Source organism: Cervus elaphus, chromosome 9 (assembly GCF_910594005.1).
Source record: "Cervus elaphus chromosome 9, mCerEla1.1, whole genome shotgun sequence".
In the NCBI taxonomy this organism is placed as follows: domain Eukaryota; kingdom Metazoa; phylum Chordata; class Mammalia; order Artiodactyla; family Cervidae; genus Cervus; species Cervus elaphus.
In genome coordinates, this window is record NC_057823.1 from 31,145,720 (window position 1) to 31,169,114 (window position 23,395).

The following is a 23,395-nucleotide window of genomic DNA, read 5'->3' on the forward strand; positions in this document are numbered from 1 at the left end:
TATATGTTATTAGGGGAACAGGGATATGTTCACTGGGAAAGAAAACCATCATTCTGTGTTTCAGTTGGCACCAGGCAAGTCCCTATTAGAAGTCATAGGCTCCTTGTTGAGGACAAATGATGCTTGTACCACTTCCAGTAACGCTAACCAAGGGGCAGGTGATGTCATCTGTGCCAACAAGGATCACACCTGGAAAAACATCGCTCAAAACATTACCTGAGTCTTCCACTGGTTATAATCATGAATGTGTGACCCTGGATTTGCATTGCTGAGCAGTAAGTTAAATAATTGTATATTTCCTTGAAATCAGTTTCTAGTGATCACACATGCAGATTGAAAACCACAGCCTTAAGATTTACATTCAGCAAATAAAATTTATGTTCCCTGAAAGGCAAAGAAGGCTGTCATTTCATGCTTCCTAAGCTTCATTGTCTGTTTCCCTTTGGTACACACAAGCCGCCTAGCACGTACCACCGTGCGTCCCATTATAGAGACAGAGCTTTCTGCTCTGTCAACTTTGTTTTATAAAAGCTCTGTTTTCTTTATTACTTTATCTGTTACATCTGTAAAATTTATTTAAGCAATGACAAATCTCTCTTTGGGGCCCAGAGTCCGGGAGAAGAACCAGTGGCAGGCTACTGGGCGGAGATTTGCTGGATCTGACTGTTCATTAAATTTTAGAAGAAGTGAGGGGAGAGGTTAGCAGATCTGGATCTGCCAGGACTGGGCGGGTTATGGTCCGTGTTGAGAGTGTCTGCATCATGTGAGCAACAAATGTACCTCATCAATTGCTTTTGTAATAGTTCATTAGAAGTGAATGGCTTTTGAAATCACAGAGGAAAGTTCCTGGTTTAACTTACAAGAATACTTAGTTCACAAATTTTTCTAATAAAAAATAGATAAATAAAGCCAAATTGTTTACATCTATATTATCATCAAGTTACTTTAAAAATGGAAAGAATCGTGCTTGCTTCGGCAGCACATATACTAAAATTGGAACGATACAGAGAAGATTAGCATGGCCCCTGCGCAAGGATGACACGCAAATTCGTGAAGCGTTCCATATTCTGAAAAAAATAAGAAAAAGAAAAAAAAAATAAAAAAAAAAAAAAATAAAAATGGAAAGAATCAACTGAGATGGGCTCCCTTAATTAGTAATTATCAGAATCAGGTGATGAATACTCAGTTACATGGTTTTTCACTTTTATATTTTGATTTGTGTATATAGTTATAATGTAGTGGTTGCTTTATGCTTTTTTCATTGTTTTTGTTGAAGTGTAGTTGATTTACAATGTTGTGTTAATTTCTGCTGTACAACAAAATGATTCAGTTATACATATATTATATATGAATATACATACATTCTTTTTCATATTCTTTTTTGTTATGGTCTATCATAGTATATTGAATATAGTTCCCCGCACTATATAGTATGACCTTGTGGTTTATCCATTCGATATATAACAGCCTATATCTGCTAATCTCAACCTCCCACTCATCCTTCCCCCAGCCCCCTCCCCTTGGACAACTTTTAATCTGTTCTTTATGTACATGATTCTGTTTCTGTTTCATAAATAGGTTTATTTGTGTCATATTTTAGATTCCACATGTAAGTAATATCATATGGTATTTGTCTTTCTGACTTCGCTTAGTATGATAATCTCTAGTTGCATCCATGTTGCTACAAATGGCAACATTTCATTCTTTTTAATGGCTGAGTAGTAGTCCATTGTGTATCTGTACCACATCTTCTTTATCTGTTCATCTGTCAATGGACATTAAGATTGTTATCATGTCTTGGCTATTTTGAATAATGCTGCTATGAACATAGGGCTTGCATATATCTTTTTAAATTAGAGTTTTGTCCAGATACATGCCTAGGAGTGGAATTGCTGGATCATTTGGCAACTGTATTTTAGTTTTTTAGGGAACTTCCATAGTGGCTGCACAAACTTACATTCCCACCTACAGTGTAGGAGGGTTCTTCTGTGCTTTTATTCATTTTGTTGTTTCACCTGCCTTAAAACAAAAACTCACTTAATTGAGTCCCTATTCTTTGCCAAACTCACTTAATTGAGTACCTATTCTTTGCCAGGCACTTTGAAAGAGCTCGTGCTTGGCCTTTCTGAGAGGTTGGCAGGTAAAAATCAGGCATCTGAAATGTGACAGTAAGTTCTATGATAGAGGTATCCTCAGATGCAGTCAGGCAGCCTCAGGGCTTCCTTGAGTTGAGGCACCTGAACTTGGACTCCGAAGATTAAGGCAAGTCCAGGTTCCCTAGGCAAAAGATAGGAACAAAGCATGAAGTGACCAGCATTGTGTGCCAGGGACGTTTAGATGCACTCTGTGATGTGAGGCAGAGGGGGGAGGTAAGTGGTGAGTGGGGCAGGGTAGGGGCTGTAACCAAGGCCTGCCTGGACTGTGGTGTGGATGAAAGGGAGGGAATGGAGTCGAGATTGGTTAGGAGTCAAAGTAGGCGTGACTTGATGACTGATGAGATATGAGTGCTTAAATAGACTAGAAGTTTGGAGGTGTGAATTGTGATTCCTTTTAAACATGTCTAAAATCCTAAGAAGTTAGAAGTGTAGTCCATAGTGAGTTCTAGAATCATCCCTTGATTTTATACTGCTGCTGCTAGGTCACTTCAGTCGTGTCCGACTCTGTGCGACCCCATAGACGGCAGCCCACCAGGCTCCCCCATCCTTGGGATTCTCCAGGCAAGAACACTGGAGTGGGTTGCCATTTCCTTCTCCAATGCATGAAAAAAGTGAAAGTGAAATCGCTCAGTCGTGTCTGACTCTTAGCGATCCCGTGGACTGCAGCCTACCAGGCTTCTCCGTCCATGGGATTTTCCAGGCAAGAGTACTGGAGTGGGTTGCCATATGGATAGATAATACCAGCTAAGCGGTTAAACATAGGTTGAATATAGAAGCGTTTCCAGATTCTGTGCTTTTCCCAGACCAGTGTTTTCTCTGACAAGGTACTTTATAAGAGAGATGAGTAATTTAACAAACTAAGCATTTAAGCATTGGTGTGCTGATAAATCGGACTTCCCTATAGCTCAGGTGGTAAAGAATCTGCCTGCAATTCTGGAGACCCGGGTTCTATACCTGGGTTGGAAAGATCCCCTAGAGAAGGAAATGACAACCCACTCCAGTATTCTTGCCTGGAGGATCCCATGGACAGAGGAACCTGGCAGGCTGCAGTCCATGGGGTCGCTAAGAGTTGGACCCGACTGAGTGAAAAACAGGGGGAGGTGCTGATAAATTGTTAACTACTGGGGTGGGAGTTGGGGGCTGGGAGGAAGAGAACACCCATGTGTATTCTTTGCTATTTTCTGTGGTATATATTCTCACCATGGTCACTTTTAAGCTTCCACGACTGGCGTCTCTTGTAGAGCTGGGAAAAGCTGCATGCGCTGGCCTGCAAGCCAGCTACTGATCGTCACTTACATGTGACCTTGTGGATTCTCATCCATGCGTGCGTAGTTCCTTCATGAAATTGTGTTCTTCATAAACTTACGTTTGTTTAAACTTAAACAATGCATTTAGAAGCATGGTATCAAAAGTCAGCCTGCCTGTCTTCACATCTCTGACTGGGGGCAAGTCAGTCAGTTAAACTTTCTTATTAATTTGTTCATCAGTAAAATAGTGATAATAAAAGAACCCGGCATGTAGACGCTGAGAAAAAAATGAGATAATCTATGTAACAAACATTTCTTCCTGTGACCTACACGTAATAAAGCACTCAATCAATGTTCTTATATTTATGTTCTCTCTTTACCCCCTGGGGACAGTAACACAAATGTTAACTGCCTGTTGTGTAAAATAATGCTGCTTTTAATAATTTTGGATTGCCATCTTTGCAGCTTCAGAGGAGACCCCAAATGCAACTGTCCCAAGATTCAGTGAACAAATCTCGAATTCATCTTAGTGATCAATTTGGCCCCTTTGCAGCTTTAATATTATTGACTCTAAGACAGAGTATGTTTTTATATATAGCAGCTACTTGAATATTTAGTTGATTTCTCTCAGAATCTTTTATTTCTGGGCATTGAGACATAGAAAGACCTTTTATATAAGAACAGGGTACACATGCAGTTTTGTCTTGAGTACATTACAAAATAAAGTGTTTGGCCCTGGTACCCCCTGATACTTTCGAGTATCATTTGATACTTGAATTCTTTGACCATGCATTCTTGGTTGAATTAGAAAATTCTCTTTTTCTTTAATATTAAACTTGAATTGAGTGGCGTCAGAAAATGTAATCCGCAGCACCAAGAAACTCTGTTCTCTTAACTAGCACCCCTTGGGAAACCTTATCAAATCTAGTATTCCATTCACATACCTTGGAGTTAGTGCGCTATCAAACACACAGTGAAAAATGGCTTTCTGTTCACTCATTTGGAAAAACACTAATTTCTGTTACTAATTCATACACTGGGATATACGAAATAAAGTAGCATAATGGGTCTCGTGGCTAAATGTTGTTGGACTTCATGACCCAAAACCTCTAAATCAAAAGCTTAGTAGAACACTAAGCCGTTGGGATTTTCTGCCCTTTTTTTTTCTGTATCCAAGAAGGTTGATTTCTGCAGTGTCAACATGTAATTTTCTCCCTGGCACCAGTCAGACTCGGGCTGTTGGTCAACAGTTTCAGCAGGTCTGGGGGCATTTTGCCGTGTGACTAGCCTGGTCTGGGCACCCATTGCACTTGAGGGACAGTCCTGGGTACCCTGGTGCTTACCTTTTACCAGGCCCTTCTTCTCTGGGAGGCCTATTTTGATCTGCTTGGTTTTTCTTTCAGAGAAAACTGAGAAAGCCTTTGGACCAGTAATTCTGCAACTGCTTTAGAGTGCAACATTCCTCAAACAGAACCTGAGTGGAATTCTGTACCTTCACCCTCACCCAGTCAGTTGCTAGCTGCTAACAAATCTAACTTCCTGTTTTAGCTGGAAAAGATCTTTATTTTAAGCAAAGGACATCAGGAGGAAATAATACGTTTCCACCTCATTTCTCCATCAAGCATTTTCTTGCCCTGTGTACTAATCCCCACAGATACTTGCTGTGAAAGAAGAAGGAAAAAAAATAACGTTCCATATGCCAACTCTCAAGTGTTAGCATTGTCCCACCAAACATTCTATGTTTGAGTCAGTTATTAGAGATTCAGGATATGAGGTGGGTACAAATCAGATTTTGGTGGAGAGGGGGAGGGAGGGAGAGACACAGAGAGAGTGTGTTTTCACTCAGAAGAATTACAAGGAAACCTGGAAAGATGTTGAAATGTTGAGTCAGGTCTTCTTTCCGTGGAAGGAGGTATATGAAACACACCCTGATGATGAACAGCAATTAGCAGTGCATTACTTTCTGGAAAAGACTTCAGACTGGCCGCCCTGCAGGTCAGAGTCAATAAAGACGGAGTTACTAACAATAGCCTTTCTCTCTTGCTGAAGCCTTGGACTTAACCCTAACTTCATCAGACCGGAGAAGAGGAGAATAATGCGAACAATGGGAGTCTTGGAGGTTGACTTGGGCTTAATGCTCGGAGGCCGTAAAGGCTGTCAGAGCGTTTGATGGATTGGCTCTCACGCCTTAGTCCCCGGTGCAAAGCAGGAACGTTCCTGCCTCTTCTGAGAGGCTTGATGTGCCACCTGGGGTCAGAACTTATCAGCCTGCGGGGCTAATGTTTCAGATGAGGCCAAAGTGCAGTCAATAATTTATACGGAAATTTGTGCTCAGAGTCACAAGGAAAGCACGTTTTGACACAAATTCTTATTGGTTCTAAAAAGAAGTCCAGGTCAACGTCAGGTCTCCCTGCTGACATCACTGCTTGAGTATGAATAATACTTAATGGCAAACTTAACCAAAGAAAAGAATTCAGATCTTCATGGGATATTTATTTGGTGTTTATCATGTGAGGCTAAATTTCAGAATCTATAGGTGAATTGGGGAAGGAAACACTGGCAATTTGGAATTTATTAAAAAGCAAAAGAAAACCACCTCTAGGATATAATCATAGGACTTTGGAAGCCAGCACAGTGTCCATGGGAGTGTTGGTTTACAGCCTGTGAAGTTGAGGTCTGTGGTACTGACTGCGTGGAGAGAAAATGTTAGGGAGTATCACGGGCTGGAAGGGATACAGGAATTAGGTTACAGTTAGGTGCCTTGAATCTTTCATCAGGTTTGCAGAAGATAGGTCACCCAAAGTTAGCTGAGATGGCTGCGTGTGACTATGCATGAGTGTGTGTATAGAGCATCTGCCTCCACATAAACACATGTATTTATACACATGGTACATAGACGCATACAGCCGAGCAGTGACACCAGCGAGGCTGGTCAATCAATAACCAGCTAAGTTTTGTTCTGCTCCAGCAAAACGATGACTTGCTCCAGTAAGTGCTAACAAAGGCGCTTTTCCCGTGCTCAGCTCTCAGAGAGCACTATTAGTCACGCTTCATTAGGCTTGTTTACAGAAAAGAGCTGGTCTCTAAGCACGTTATTGAAATACTTGTAACTCTGTGGGGCTGTTTTCTTCCCTGAGAGATAAGAACTTTGGAATGTGGGGTGGGGGAGGGTGGGAAGACAGCCTCTGACCATTATCATGAAAACTGGTCTTTTCAGCTGGGGTCGGAAAGATGAGTTTGCATTTAACCTCTCTCTGCATTCCCCAAGAGCCTTGCTGCTGGGCCTGGTTTCTGTTGTCAGGTGGGGGGGACCTTGGATTTTTAGTTTTGATAATTTAGACAGATGTCAGGGGTTCAGTTCACTGTTCTTGAAAACTTGTGAGATTTCCTTACCCCCAGTCCAGAGATGAGGCTTCAGATTGCATTTTGTAGTGGCATTATTGTTGGGTGGTGAAATGAGGAAATGTTCACTTTAAATAATGGATATGGTTGGAATGATGACTTTTGATTGGTTGAAATTGGTGGTAGGTCTAGAAATAATAAAACTTAAAAAAAAATGAAGTGTGGTTGATTTACAATGGTGTGTTAATTTCTGCTACACAGCAAAGTGATTGGTTTACGTATATATAATTCGTTTTAAAAAAAAATATTCTTTTCCATTATGATTTATCATAGGATATTGTGCCATACAGTAGGACCTTGTTGTGGATCAAAAAATAATACAAGTCTTTAATATTGGAATTTGCAGCCCTAAGATTCTAAGAGACAGATACAGCACATGTACAGTAAGCCTGGCCACTAGGAATACAGGATAATCAGTGCAGGTGCCCCTGTCTGACAATGCTTTCTCTGGAGGAGACTCAGGAGGCCTTGCTTGATGCTGGCTGTATTTCTGGGAAGGAGATTCTTAGTATGTTCACATCTCCCTCCACCTGGATTACGAGAGAGTCCAGAGGCGAGGAAGCCAGAGTTCATTTGCCGATGATGTTTTGTGTCAGCGTGCATGTTAATTGCTTTCCATAAATTACACGTTCTTTGATACTCATGTTATTCCCTACTCTGTGGATGGGGAAATGGAGGCTCTGAGAGTGGTAGTTCAAGGTGAAGCAGCTTTGAGCCTGGTGAGTCTGCCTCCAGAGCCATCTCTTCAGAAGTTCAGGCTATTCTGTTCGATCCCTAGTGACTCTTATCCTTTCTTTTTCCCTTGTCCCGTCCTTGCAGTAAAACTGATTGCATTCTGAGCTTGATTAGACTTTATTCCTTCAGTTTCTTTCTTCCTTTTTTTTTTTTTTCAAATTACATTCTGAACCGGAGCCATAGTTATGTGGCTTTACTTAGCAGAGGGTGTGGATTACCTCCAGCGCTGCCTGCTGGGCACGGCCACGTCCAGGTGCGAACAGGGAGGGTCACTGGTGACGGAATCCTCACTTCCTCACTCACCCATTGCCTTTGATTGTGAGGGTGTGGATTTTGCCTTCTCTGACGTCTGCATTCCTTGTTTCCTTTTTATTTGTGCAAAGATGGTGAATTTTAGGTAATACACAAAATACACCCCCCTGTGTGCCATACACATTAATCAGAGCCTTCCTGTTTGCTTACACACACACAGCCTTCCCGTTTACTCACACACACACACACACACACACACACACACAGCCTTCCTGTTTATTACACACACACACAGTTGAGAGAGGCAGTTCCCTGTTTTTCAGCTGCTGTTGTAAATTGCTATTTTAAATTTCAGCAAGTGGAATAATAGCAGAGTGATCATTTCCAGTAAATGCTGTTGGCCTTTGTAAAGAATGGCTTGTTCAGAGGTTTTATGATTTACGGGGACACAGCTGGTGGCCAGCGGAGCTGTAGGAATGTGTGCTCTCCTGGGCCCAGTAGAGCTGCAGATGAAAAGGGCCCAGAGCTGGCACAAAAGCAAATAAGCGCTCTGGCTTTAAATAAAGCATCATAATTTATATGAAGCCTGGCTCTTCAGTCCCAGGGAGATGCATGCATCAGTAGCAGCTTTTTGATGTGAGTGTAATTGTCGATTGGTTCCCACCGTCTCCTTGTATCTCAAGGACTGGGGGTGGATGGTAAGAAAGTATTTTAAAACACAGTCCCCAAATCTGCAGTTGTGTTACACAGATTCTGCCAAGCAATCCACTAGCATTTAAATCCGCTCATCACCCACCGAGATTGATCTGCAAGAGGTTTGGGAGGTAGACAGATGATGAAAGGTTTGGGAGAACTGATGCCTCCATAACCGACTTCGCCAAATATGTGAGGGTTTTCAGTCTTAGATTTTATTTCCTTTGCATCTTTCTGTTTCATTCATCTCAGTTATTACTTTGCCTCCCCTCTTGCTCCTTCTCCTCCTGCTCCTGCCTCAGGGGATCATTGGATAAGAGACAGACCGCAGTCTGCATCAGGAGCCAGGGGACAGGGCTGGTGTCTGTTGAATTCCTGGCTGCTTGCACCTTTCTTCCCCTTTAGCCCCAGAGACCCCTCTTTTAGGGGCAGTGGTGTTGAGGGGAATCTTCTGCCTTCAGGATAGTCTGTCTTTGGTCTGGTCTTGCTGGTCTATTTCCCTGCTTTTCAAGTTGCAGAAACAGCGTTGTGGAGATCCTGGCTGTAGAAGTTGTTAGCTGAAAAGATCCTGTAATTAATATTAAGTACAGGAAACTGGGCCTGATGATTTGAAAGGCCTGCATTCTTTCAGTTGCTTATCTTCAGTGGCCCGAGAGGCTGCAAGTGGGAGTGTGTAGAGGCTATTTCCTTCTCCTCCTGGGGGGAAGCTGGCCCTGTGCTGTCTGCCCAGGGCCCCCCCTGCACAGCTGTCTCTGAAAATAACCCTCTTAAAGGAATCATGTGTTAAGAGGTAATAAAATAACAACCATATCCTTATCATGGCTCATTGTAGGCCTCCTTCAGTAAATACTTATCACATACCTTCCTCAAACTTTGAAATGCTTTTATTTAAACGAAGAAAATAAATTATTTCCCAACGAGCTAATAATTGAGGCTTGTGAGACTGGATTGGGGGAGGGGAGGCTATTCTGTTACTGTTGGCATTGAACCCTCATCTTCCCAGGGAGAAAGGGAGGGAGCGGGGAGGCCTGGGGAGAGATGAGACATCATCCTCCTATTCTAATGAGGGAAATTGTGCCTCAGAAAAGGAGAGGGTGCGAGAAACCTGCTGGCACTTGAAGTCATTCATTTAAACCAATGCCTGCCTGCAGAGGAGGAGGAGAAGTTCAAGTTAAGAACTTTGCCCCAGAAACTCAAGAGTGGTGCTATTGCTTACCTCCATGTTATCAAGCCTCAAAGGATACCTTACTGAAACATTCCATCAAAGACAAGAAATGAAATCTGTTTGTACATATGTGTGTATGTGTGTACATATACTCCGCACATGTACCTGTTCAGTTAATGCATTTAAACTGCTCTAAATGTCTGTCTCAGAGACTGGTTTTTCTGTTCCGTCTCTTCTTTCTCCCTCCTGCCTCTCCCCCTCCTTCATCTTTTATCTTTTTACCTGTTGTGTTTTGGCTGAGCCTTAACGGATCACAGTCTGAAAAGCGTCTTCTTGGGACATGAAGGGTGGTTTTTGATGCAGCCTACCTACGTGTTTGTGACTTGCTGCCCTTGTTGAAGCAAACTAAGGGGTCTGTCCTTTCCCGACCCCCACAGTCCCAACAGTGTCATCACAACCTGTCCTGCTGTCTGTCCCCAAGCTGGGACTTTACACAGAAACTCATAGAGAAACTGCCTAAGGAGCACAGGCTACATGTTGTGGTGTTAATGGCTTCTGTATTTGATCTAAGAGTGTGTGTGTGTGTGTGTGTGTATGTGTGTACATATTTAACACTAGCCTCAAGCCATCAAGCATAATGTTGCTTTAGGATGTGTGTCTGCCTAACTTAAAAGCAATTCTTTTTGTAGTTGTTACTGACCATATTTAAAGTGACACCTATAAACTATGAAACTTGCTAAAACATAAGCACTAATTATTAAAAGAAGTAAAGCACCTCTTGAGTAAATATTATTTGAGCTCCAATGATCTACTGATCTCGAGTGTTTTGATTTTTTTTTTTTTTTTTAATTACGTTTTGGGCTCTCAAAATTTTCGTGAGTGCTGAAACTTGCGTAATTCTTGGTAGTGAAAATACCGTCATCATCCGTAGGCAGTGCAAGCTTCCATGCAAATATGTGGGGTGGTATTTCTGTGTTCCCCAGGGGTGCCTCACAAAAGCCTTATTCCTGCTCCCTCTTTGTACCCACAAGACTTATTCACAGGCCATTGTGTTTTCTAGAAGTAGAGAAGGATAATGTTTCTAGGCAAGCGAGAAAAGAAAAGCAGTGAGAGCTTCTTTGCGCTGACCAGTCAACTGGATATCGACCACCTGTCTTCACAGGAAAGAAATAGATGGCAGTGAATAAGCGAGAGTCTAGTTTTCCAAGAAGCTCAATGATTTTCCCAAATCAATACAGCTCATCAGGCCTCAGAACAAAGGCTGCAGGGGAGGCGACAGTGATGGAAGTGGCTCTGTGTTCTTTTGTGTATTAAACCATAAGGCCCATGGGGAAACAAGGTTTCTTTAGCCAGTGTTTTTGGGGTTTTTTTTCCCTTCTTTTTAGAGCTTATTCTATGTATTTTGGGTGGCGGGGGGAACCCTTTCAGGTGTTTTTTTTTTTTTTTTAAGATTTCCATAGATTGTATCCTGATGATCAAATGGACTTTTTAAAGAGATAAGCTAGTCAAGCAAGAAAGATACCATCTTTTAAAATGTAGATTAGAAGCAGCATTTTGCAATTGCTTCTTGGTATCAGTTTAGCATATTTATTTGGATTAAGGCCTTGGATTTTTTTCTTGTTATTTATGGACGGGCTTTAGATGAACCAAAAAGAACTGTCTCAGTGTTCAGATTAACCTGTGGCAAATAAAGAATCATAAGTCTCCTCCCATAAATGAACCTTGTTCTTAATGTCCTGAAAATAACACCAAACCCTGCTAGGAATGCTGAACTGTCATCAGAGAGGTTATAATTAACATAGATAGAGTGGTGCCAACATTTTCCAGTCGTGGACAGAGAACAACTATCCAAACCAGCAGTTTTTAGCCCTTCAGCCCTTTAATCTTTAAGCTCACTGTGCTTTCATAAAGCTGGACGTTAACCCCAGGGTGGTGTGTCTCTGGGGTTTATGACGGGGGTGTCGCACGCTAGGGTATAAAGGGCTTCATTGCGCTTCCCCTTGTTAGTGCTGCCCCATCTCCCAGCTCCATTGCCTCCACTATTTGTTCAGATAAAGCCCAGTGTTCAGGGTGACTAATTGCAGCACTGTGTTCCAGATGGTTTGATTACAGGATGTGGTTAAAGTGACTCTTCAAACATTCAGCCCAGCAGTAAAGCTCTTAAAAAAAAAAAAAAAAAAAATTGAATTTTCTGGCCATGTGACACCTACTTTCCTGGTCCTGATGCTTTGTATATCCTTAGCAGAGGTAATAGGAAAACGTCCCTCTGCTCTTTCTCAGGTGCCTTGTTGGCAATCCAATTGGGGAATTTAAAATCCCCCCCTAAAGTCTGCTTTCCTGTGTAGCTCAGTTGGTAGAGCATCTGCCTGCAATGCAGGAGACCTGGGTTCAATTCCAGGGCTCGGGAAGTTCCCCTAGAGAAGGAAATGGCAACCCACTCCAGTATTCTCGCCTAGAGAATCCCATGGACAGCGGAACCTGGCGGGCTACAGTTGATGGGATCACAAGAGTCGGACATGACTTAGTGCTATCTTTCTTTCTTTCCAAGAATGATAAATTCCACTTTGACCTTTGAAGAAGACCTACCTATAAGACTGGAAGCTCTGAAGCCGGAAAAATGAACAAGTGTACTAGACAAGACTTGGCTTTTTAAATAGTACCAGTGTTGGACCCAACAAAACCAGCACAACAAAATATGAGAGGGAGGGGATTCAGTACAGAGGAGAGGTGATAAATGTTACCTTGTATAGGAGTCACATTGTCTGAAAAAGAGTAATGTGATATCCTGAATATATGAACTTTATCCTGTACTTAGGAAACAGCAGATTGTGACATTTTTATTGTCACTCATGTTTTCTGCTAGAGGAGAAAAAAACATATATATATACACGCATACACACACACACACATTCACACACAGAAGCAAAGAAATGTATAAACCTAAAAAGATGGTGCCATAAATGGGTTCCATGTTGGTGTTATTGCAGTGACATTCCTGTTTTCTGCACAAGTGCACACTCTGGTCGTCCAGATGTGGCAGTCTGAATAAGAGGGCCAAGAAACGACGTCAGAGACCAAATTTGGCATTTGCACTGCTTGGCAAAGACTTCTGTCCCAGGGATGAGGCACTTTAAAGATGCTGCGAGAGTCTTTAAATTGTAATATAAACAGAGTTTGGCTGATCCACTGGGAAATCAGGCATTTGCCCAGTTCTAGAGGAAGCATCTTCACAAATACCAGAAACAGTAATTCATAAACCACATTTATAACATCTTCAGAGCAAAATCTCTCCACAGAGAATTCCCATCATCTTTAAACTAGTGGGAGACGATACTTATTGAAAAAGTATGGGAATCGTGAAAAGAAGACACTAGGTAGCATTCAGATCTAGATTTTCTTCAGTCATCACCTGGTAGTCTCTGGGGGTTGAATGCACTCCCTCCGCGGGCTGGGCACTGCTCCTGTTTTCAAGGAATGGAGTCTGGTTGGAAGAGACCGGCCTCGTGTGTATGAGTGGAGTACGTTGTTAAAGGGACCATGTAGTTTAAGTTAAAACAGCCTCAGCAGTATTCAAATAGTAAGAGTTTACTTGGCGCTCATCTAGTGTGGACTGAATTCGGTGTTCCTGTAGGACAGGGGTTCTCCTTGTCGTAAGTTCCTAGCTAAAGGAGACTCTCCCATCCTCTTGTGACCTTCAGAATCACCGTGGTCTCTGTCCCAGCCAGCCAGGAAGGTGAAGAAATCAGAGGAATGTGCGTGGGAGATTCTTCTGGGCTCGTCCTGGCAGTGGTGCCTGTCAGTTCATTTGCCTTTTATAGAACTGAGGGACAGGGCCCCATCTAACCCATAGGGAGGCTGAAAAAGCTGCTGGCGGTAGACACAGAGGGCAACCATGGATTCTGGGGGGCATCCACTGGGGAGAGCATTTGGATGGAATGTAGTGGGGACCCAGGAGGAAGTAGCCATTTTTGAATGGTATACAAGGTCTTTGTGTCTGGAGAGAATTCATGGAAGAGCCAACGTTAGACTTGGTCTCTCTGTGTTAAATCACTTCAGTGGTGTCTGACTCTCTGCGACCCTGTGAACTGTAGCCAGGCTCGTCTGTCCATGGGATTCACCTGGAGTGGATTGCCATGCCCTCCTCCAGGGGATCTTCCCAACGTAAGGATCTAACCTGTGTCTCTTATGTCTCTTGCATTGGCAGGTGGGTTCTTTACCACTAGCCCTACCTGGGAAGCCCAGTCTCTGGTTCTAATTTATTAGAAGCCTTAACTTGCCTTGAGAATTTGGATGAGTCCATCGTTAAAGTTTCCCCCCTGCCCCAGGGCAGTTAAAAATGTGGTATCAAGAATGATTGAAGAAACTCGCTTATGCTGGAGGGGAAAAAAAGAGGACAACCGGAGGGGAAGGGAGTGTTGACGTGGTCATTGTCCTTGTGTGGGTGAAAGGCTGTCAAGGGGACTATCTGTATGGTATCAGAAGGCACAGCCAGGACCTAGGTGTTCAAAGACAGATCTTTAGTCCAGGAGCATCTTTCTAACAAGATGACTAAAAAATAATGGGACCGCCCGGATACCAGTGCGAGCGTCTCCAGCCCCTATCCTCTGCCCCTTTAGAGTTGAAGCACGAAGGAAAGGGGACACACAAATATGAGGGCCTTGTGCCACCCATTGGCCTTTCAACCTTCAGTACCTTGTGACCTATAGGTTTCTACTCTTACTATCAACTTCGCTTTCCATATCACTAGTCAGATTCCCAAAGCAAGTCCTTGTTTAGTCATCCTCTGCTTTAGTTACCTAGAGCAGTCAGATGAGGCCACGGTTAGGATTACTGGTCTAGGAGCCTACTTGCCTAAGACTTCCTTCTGAACAGGAACTTCAGGCAGAGCAGTTACTGTGAAAGTCTCATGCTGGGTCTAGTTCAATAAGATGGGGTAAGGGACCTACTTTTAGTTTGGGTAATATGCTAACTATACTTCCACTTCTGGACTAGCAGGTATGCTTGTGTGCTGTTTGCAGACTTTTAAAAGTATAAAGTCTGAATGGAGTTACAGGCAACCTGTGGCTGACTCCATAACCCTAAATAGATTCCTAGTGTTGTATATACCCTGTAGATGTACAATAAATGCTTAATGGGCCTGACCATCTCTCTGGGATCACTTAACTGCTAAGTATTGACAAGAGGAGATAATAGAATGCCGTGAATGTGGAATCCTTAGGGGATCTCAGGGCTCTTTGGCTTGTAGAGGTAGGGAAGGGGCTCATGTTATAGAACGCAGATCACCTTCTTATTAAAGTGTCTTGTAGTGGTAATGCTTTGTGGGGGTGGCAGCTCAGATTGTGCATTAGGATCTAAGACATACCCTTAATACAAGGAAGAAAACTCTATGTGGGAAGCTCACCCAAACCACCCATTGCTCTTTTCAGCTTTGTTTTTACTTCATTGGTAGTAATCTTAAGATATTTTTCAAATATAAAGTATTACAGGGCAGGCATTATTAGCATTTTGAGAAAAACCATTGTGGGTGGGAAAAATGAAAGTAAAAGTGTTAGCTTGCTCAGTTGTGTCCAACTCTTTGGGACCCCATGTACTGTAGCCCACCAGGTTCCTCTATCTATGGGATTCTCCAGGCAAGAATACTGGAGTTGTAGCCATTCCCTTCTCCAGGGGAATCTTCCCAACCCAGGGATTGAACCCAGGTCTCCTGCATTGTAGGCAGATTGTTTACATCTGAGCCACCAGGGAAGCCCTATGTGGGTAGGAAGGGAAGATGATGAATCTGGTGGGATACTTGAGACGATAAAGATGAAAAGGACTTGTACAGAGTGTCCCCAGCACCTGACAAATTAGCAAGATGTTTGAAAGAATAAATGTGCAGTAAAATTAACTCTTTTGGAATAAATGTACCTTTATTTTTAGTTTATGTGAGAAAAACAACCATGCCCAGATTTATAAAATTTAAACTTTTAAAGGACTCATTTTCACAAAAGTATAGTCTGTTTTGTATCACCACGGGTTAGAAAGTATTCAAGATGTCCTGACTTCGAAAAGATAAGTCCTTTATATGTTTTTTTTAGAGCTCAACACTACCTTTGTACTTGGCCCCTCACAATAGGATGTTGTCTGAACATAGACTTCCTGACAAAACAGTACGCTTTGTAGTTTGTATGAGAAGCGTTCCTTAAGCCCTCATTCCCACACAGAGCAGATCGGGCTGCATAAACATGTGCATGCTTGTATTCCGCAAGTGAATTCTAGGCTGACATGAATATTCCATGACATTGTGAAGTGGATTGTGCATATAACAGAAAAATAGACTAAACACCTGTATTTCATTAGAGAAACTATTCAGATCTTCCCGGGATTAGAGCATTTATTTTGAGCATCTTTTAAAATATGGAGGGATTCTAGGGAAATTAGCCTAACTTATTGAGGCCCTTTTAGGTGGAAAATGGACATTTTAAAAAAGAATTTTATTCCCACCAAGTGCTAATAATGGTGATTGTTACTTGTACTTAGACAAGTGTGGCGTCTAGAAATAGTGTCAGGCGATGGGAACAGTTTTGCAGTGTGGAAGTTGTTTCGCCTGTGATAGCTTCACCCGATAACCCCACACACTCAGTGATTAACTACTGCATATCGGGGTCCCGTCCTTCTCTCCGGCTCCCACGTTTCCCTTTGTGCTGTTCCAAGACCAGGAATTCGACGCTGAGGGTGGTGTGCAGGTTGGGGTGCTTCATGGAGCAACTCTGCGTGGGTCGTGGTGGGAAACAGCACGGCCACGTGGACAGTAGCCTTTCATCACACGGACCAGCCCGCATTGATTTACGGAGCTCGGCAGCCCTCCGTCCCCAAGAGAACCCGGGCTTGGGGAGCGTGCGCCCGCCTTGCGGACGGTCCACCGCTGCGGCAGCCGGGCCGCCGCCTCTTCCCCCGGCGCTACTCCTGTATCCCCAGCCTTTGCTCCGGGCGGCCGCCCTCGGCTCAGCCAATGAGACGCTGGCGTTCCCCGCAGGCGCCGGCCAATCCACGGCCAGCATTTGCTGGAAACGCGAAACCCTTAGGGGAAAAGCAATAACAAAAGCCTTTCACTGCAGACAAATGTTAAGTGTCTGTGCAGACTTTTCCTGTTTTTAATTTTATTACTGTAAGAAAGGAGGGTTTGTTGTTTCTTTCTTGTTTCCTTTCAAGCAATTTTAATTATACATTTGTGCTACGTCAGGGACTCAGGAACGCAGTGATTCAGCCTATTGCATCTAAAGCTAAAATGCAGTAACCTTCTGGCAATACAGATATATTCCTGCACTGTAAATATAGCTGACATGCTAAAGAATTTTAAGCAGCTGCAAAGGTCTCTGACACCACACACACTGCCCCAGAGAGCAGATGATGAGAAAACCAGCTCCGCCTTCCCCTTCGCCTTGTCTCCACCCCCTCCCTTTTCCTGAAGGGTTGTGCTCATATAAAGAACCCTTTCCTCCAATTGTTCTGTCTTGTGCACATATTTTACCAAATGCCTAATTACCTTTGACTCTCATCTCAATAAGCATTTTTATACTCAATGACTTGAGTGTTTGTTGTTTTTTTCCTGTGAAGGAATTAGAATGGAATCAACTATGATTTGAGGAAATGCTTTACTTTCCTTCATGTAACTCCCCCTCCCACCACCACCATTGATATAGTGAGTAAATTCAGCTGTCACGGGACCATATGGGAAATAATTTTTAAATCTCTTTTTGGGACTTTTGAAAGAAATCCTTTCTTCCCCACTACTTGAGTCCCAACTATCCAAATATTTTACCTGCTGTTAAAGACATGCCCAAGGAAATGAGTCTTACCTTGTGAGGTGTCCCTTACCACAAAGGAGTTCAATACAAGTTCTCTGCAGAATTCAAATGGCAGTGAGCACGTGTGTAAACCAGCTAGAAATAGACTTTGAATATTGTCCCTTGGTGTTTCCAAGGAAAAAGGGAGATTGGTGGTTTATAGAAGCTAAGACACACTTACTTTATTTCTTTACCCAAGTAGTTTATATACGTCTCAAAAGCAAAATCTACCTCCTTTTAATGTGTGCTTTTAAAGAAATGAGGTTTTTTTTTTTTTTTTTTTTTAAGGCACTTGTCCTCTGGAGAAATAAAGAGGATGTCATATTTTGTTTCCCTATGACATTTGGTATACTAAGTGCACTTAAGTTTAGTAATTCACAGATGCAGTGCTAAATTAAATTGTCTGTGTGCAAAGCAGTTGGGAACAGCAGAATGGCTTGCAGGAAACAAGTGTGTTGGTTTTGAGGGTTGTTTTTTTTTTTTCTTATCCTCTGTGGCAAATGCTTACTAAAGTTGATTCTAAAGATAACCCCAAGAGCAAACCTATTGTGTACATATATTTTCCTCAGAGGGCTATTTTAGGAGTTCTTAATATGAAACAAGACCAAACAGTGAAATAGATACCATACTAAGGCTAATTCTTGTCTCAGAAAGCCAGAGAGGACAGGATTAGGAAAAAGAAATCATAGCTGATTGTCTCCTATCTGAACTCCAAGCTCCCTCTTTCCCTGCCTCTAGACCTCTTTTTGTGCACGCACATCATTTTTTCCCCTAAATAAAAATCGCCATTATTTTATATTGTTGAATTGGAAACAAAACCGATTCCTTTCAGCCACTTTCTGTTTTAAGCACTGGTAACTGGCACTTAGTTTTTGTTGGCTGCTTGCCAAACGAAAGCAATTATGTGTAATAATAGAAAAATTAAGAGGTGAGTGTTGCTGTTTTACAGCAGGACATGGCAAAAACCATTTCCTTCTGTCAGCAGTATCTTGATTACCCTCTCACTCACAGCCTTACCCTTTTGTACCACACAAGTATGCTCATGAACACACACACACACACACACACACGCACACACACATACACACACGATTTCCTGTGGGTTTTTGCTTGAGGTCACTGAAACCAGAAAGAGGAAGAATGCAAACCACAGCTTTTGAAAGCAAATGAGAATAGAGCTTTGCTGGTAAAAAGAATGGTAATAATAAATGAACTGGAAATAGGGTAATTTGTGCTAACCTTGGTCCTTCTTCACTCCCCACTCCTGCAGGTGTCCTAGTGGTCAATGTCACGTGGAGGAACAAGACTTACGTAGGGACCTTATTGGACTGCACCAAACACGACTGGGCCCCTCCCAGGTAGGCACGGGGCTTTGATTTCAGCCTCTGTCCTTCTCTCCTCCTTCCTCTTCTTCCCCTCTCCTTCTCTTTGCAAGGAAACTGCAGAGAGATGAATAATACTTGAAAGTCAATTTGTAATTGAAGCCAAGCAAAAGAGCAATGAGCAATTCAGGATTGAACACAATAAAATGCAGATGCCACATTGCTTGTTTTTAGGGTGATCGCTACTTCCTGCCCCTGCTCTATCTCCTTTGTTTTCTTTTTGTCCACACGGGAATTGGAACTGCACTGGAAACTTAGCTACCTGAGCTGGTTTTCTGGGGAAGAACATAAGCCATGGGTAGCCTGATCTGTCATAGGTATTGAAACTGTCGGTGGAAGAATTGGGTGTCTTTTCCTCACCCGGGCCCCGCCCTCAAGCTGCTGGGGTGTTGACTGCTCTTTACTGCATTGCATGCCTTGTGATTTCACCTGGCTCCTTTGGAAATGCTCGTTTTGATGGCTGTTACTTGCTTCCCTAGGTTCTGCGAGTCACCAACCAGCGACCTGGAGATGAGAGGGGGCCGCGGCCGAGGGAAAAGAGCGAGGTCTACCGCAGCTGCCCCGGGCTCGGAGGCCAGCTTCGCAGAGTCCAGAGGACTGCAGAACAAGAACAGAGGGGGGGCCAATGGGAAGGGGAGGCGGGGCAGCCTCAACGCCAGCGGGCGGAGGACACCCCCGAACTGTGCTGCTGAGGACATCAAAGCCAGCCCCTCCTCCACCAACAAAAGGAAAAACAAGCCTCCAATGGAGCTAGACCTGAACTCCAGCTCTGAGGACAGTAAGCCTGGGAAGCGTGTCCGCACGAATTCCAGAAGCACTCCCACCACCCCTCAAGGGAAACCAGAGACGACTTTTTTGGACCAGGGCTGTTCTTCTCCCGTGTTGATTGATTGTCCCCACCCAAACTGCAACAAAAAGTACAAGCACATCAACGGCCTCAGGTACCACCAGGCTCATGCCCACTTAGACCCAGAGAACAAGCTGGAGTTCGAACCAGATAGTGAGGACAAGATCTCAGACTGCGAGGAGGCCTTGAGCAGTGTGGCGCTGGAATGCAGCGAGCCAAGCACAAGTGTATCAGCTTATGAGCAGGTGAAGGCGCCAGTGTCCCCTGGCTCAGGGAACCCCCCCGGCACCCCCAAGGGAAAGAGAGAGCTGCTGAGCAACGGCCCAGGTTCTGTTATTGGATCGAAGGCTGGGAAGAATTCTGGCAAAAAGAAGGGTCTTAATAATGACCTCAGCAATCTTCCAGTCATCTCCAACATGACAGCCACCTTAGACAGCTGCTCAGCCGTGGACGGCAGTTTGACTGTGGAAATGCCGAAACTGGAAGCAGAAGGATTAATTGACAAGAAAACTTTGGGAGAGAAAGAAAAGGGCAAAAAAGCCAACAATTGCAAAATGGACAAAAACCTCTCTAAACTTAAAACTGCCCGGCCCATCGCCCCTGCCCCGGCTCCCACACCCCCACAGCTAATCGCTATTCCCACTGCAGCCTTTCCAAGCACCACTACGGGGACCATACCCGGACTGACCACAGTTGTTCAGGCCACACCAAAGAGTCCTCCGTTAAAACCCATTCAGCCAAAGCCCACAATTATGGGGGAGCCCATCACCGTGAACCCAGCCCTCGTGTCGCTCAAGGACAAAAAGAAAAAGGAGAAGCGAAAGCTGAAGGACAAAGAAGGGAAAGACACGGGGAGCCCGAAAATGGATGCAAAGCTGGGCAAACTAGAGGATGCCAAGGGCACTGGGAAAGATTTATCCGGACATTTTTTAAAGGACCACCTCAGCAAGAATGATGGGCTGGCAAATGGACTATCCGAGTCTCAAGAGAGTCGGATGGCTAGTATCAAAGCCGAGGCTGATAAGGTTTACACTTTTACAGACAACGCTCCCAGCCCTTCCATCGGGAGTGCCTCAAGGATGGAGTGCAGCACTTTGGTGAACGGCCAGGCGCCCATGGCCCCGCTGCACGTGCTGACCCAGAATGGGGCCGAGAGTTCCGCGGCCAAGACAAGCAGCCCCGCTTACTCAGACATCTCCGATGCTGCTGATGACGGTGGTTCTGACAGCAGGTCAGAGGGCGTGAGGTCGAAGACCAGTTCCCCATCAGATATACTCTCTAGTAAGGACGGCGCTGTGAAAGGGCACTCTTCAACGACAGCACAATCATCTCAAATGAAAGAGTCCCACTCTCCCTATTACCATGGCTACGATCCTTATTATTCCCCCAGTTACATGCACCCTGGACAAGTGGGCGCCCCTGTAGCTGGGAACGGCGGGAGCACACAGGGAATGAAGATCAAGAAGGAGTCCGAGGAAGAGGCGGACAAGAAAGACAGGGCAGAGCAGCTCGAGGCTAAGAAGGTGGACCATAACCCTGCATCCTTACAGCCTCAGCACCAGTCGGTAATCACCCAGAGACACCCGGCCCTGGCTCAGTCGCTGTATTACGGCCAGTATGCCTACGGGCTCTATATGGACCAGAAGTCTCTGATGGCCACCAGCCCTGCCTATAGACAGCAGTATGAGAAGTACTATGAGGACCAGAGGCTGGCAGAGCAGAAAATGGCCCAAACTGGGAGAGGAGACTGTGAAAGGAAAAACGAGCTCCCTTTGAAAGAGCTGGGCAAGGAGGACAGTAAACAGAAAAACATGCCATCGGCCACAGTCTCAAAAGCTCCTTCTACTCCGGAGCCTAACAAAAACCATTCTAAACTAGGGCCGTCAGTGCCTAATAAAACTGAGGAGACAGGTAAATCGCAGCTTCTCTCCAGTCACCAGCAGCAGCTTCAGGCCGACAGCTTCAAAGCTAAGCAGATGGAAAACCACCAGCTTATTAAGGAGGCTGTAGAAATGAAATCTGTCATGGACTCTATGAAGCAGACAGGTGTAGACCCAACCTCGAGATTTAAACAAGTAAGATTGGGGAGCGTGGCCCCCACAGGGAGAGTGCAGCCTGCGACTTGTACATGGCTGGTCTCGATCTGGTTAGAGTTCTTCACAGGAAATCAACCAAGGGTTCCTTAGGCTGGATTTCTCTTCTCTTGAAAAGTGTTTTAAGTGATTCTCTCAGGATTTCTTGTGTACCTCTGAAATGTACATTGCTCACTATTTCCTTGTTATGTTGTGTAGTAAAAAGAATCTTGGCCGTGTGCTTTGCAGATTCATGTTCCCTGCCACTAACTGACTCTGATGAAGTCCCTTATTGTCTTACTGAGTCCAGAGTGAGGGAATTCTACCCTGTGGTGGCTGAGGTCCCTTCTAACTCTAAGATTCTGAGTCTGAGAACTCAAATAATTTGTTATTTTACATTTCCAAATTTATTTTGGCATCTTCTGGGAATATTAAGACACAGGGTCCTTAAATTCACATTTCCTACTTATCTTTTTAATGAAACTTGGAGTGTCTTGAACTGTCTAGACTTCTGTTTTATGCTCTATATTAAGGGCCTCAAAGCAGGGCTCAGTGCCTCTTGCTTGTGAGGAGAGTGAGGAGATAGGGGGATGGGCCTCAGGCAGTCATCCCAAAGCCCCGCGGTTGGCCAGCCTGAGGTTAAATGTGCCGACACCTGAAAATCGGTCACCATGAAACCACACGTGCTAGCATTTTCTGTCACAATTCAGACATCCTGACTCAACTGTAGTCCCAGAAGCATTCATTCTGGTATTTCCCAGCACCCCAGCCCTCACTTAGAGGCAGCATATAGAGGTCCCCGGTGAATCAGAGCAACAGAATCCTTTCTTCATGCTTATTTCTGCCCCAAAGTTGGCCCTTAACCCTAAGCACCCAGTGGGTTTGTAGCATGAATGGGATGGGTTACAGGGGAGCCACAAAGACCATTTTAAAGACCCTCAGTTTCTCCACTTCTGAGTCGAATCAGGCCGTGACATCACAGGGCTGCATTAGAACTGTACAATTTGGGGGGGGCGGGCATGTTATGGATGCTTCTGTTTCCTGGTAGTAAAGCCATGATGTGTGGTGGTAATTTTTAATTTTGTTTTGATTAATGAAACGATCTGGCATATAGTCAGCCTTGGCTGCAGTAGATGAAGAAAGTGTATTAGGAAACCAAGAGTTTTCCCCTCTAAATGATGTTAATTGATATAATTACTTAAACTATATTAAAACTTAAACAGTAGGTAAAACATTATTATCAGCTTGAGTTTTTTATATTCTTTTTACCTATGTAAGATAGTAAAGGGGAAAATGAGAGTTAGACTGAGTATGTCTGAGGGTGTTATTTAATGTTAAGAATTGACATTTAACACCCCAGCTCTGAATTCCAGCCAAGCTAAGTTTTGAAGCCCAGCTCCACAAACTGGGCAGCAGTGTGACCCTGATACTGCTTGAGTTTTAAGAGCTTTGCTTTTGTCTTCTGTAAAAGAGATTATTAATCATGCCAGCCTTAGACATCATTCGTTCATAAGAGGAGGCAGTAAAGCTCACAGTGTAAGCATATAAATAAATGTTACCTCAGTATTAGAGGTAATAGTAATAGTGCTGTCATGGTGATGGATGAGTTTTTCTTAAA

The 23,395-nt window shown here is 43.9% G+C and overlaps 1 protein-coding gene and 2 non-coding genes across 7 annotated transcripts in view; all 3 read left to right on the forward strand.

The window, feature by feature from the left end:
* Nucleotides 1-23,395, forward strand: part of ZNF608 (zinc finger protein 608) — a 105,482-nt gene that overhangs the window by 75,852 nt on the left and 6,235 nt on the right. For all 5 annotated transcript variants that reach the window (XM_043912233.1, XM_043912231.1, XM_043912230.1 and 2 more), the window contains 2 exons: nucleotides 18,747-18,834; nucleotides 19,338-21,780. In XM_043912233.1, coding sequence (XP_043768168.1) covers nucleotides 18,747-18,834; nucleotides 19,338-21,780 — 2,531 coding nt within the window. The remainder of the gene's footprint in view (nucleotides 1-18,746; nucleotides 18,835-19,337; nucleotides 21,781-23,395) is intronic.
* On the forward strand, nucleotides 964-1,070 carry LOC122701076. The gene has a single exon (XR_006342926.1). It is a non-coding gene; the product is annotated as a U6 spliceosomal RNA (small nuclear RNA).
* TRNAC-GCA lies at nucleotides 11,986-12,058 on the forward strand. The gene has a single exon. It is a non-coding gene; the product is annotated as a tRNA-Cys (tRNA).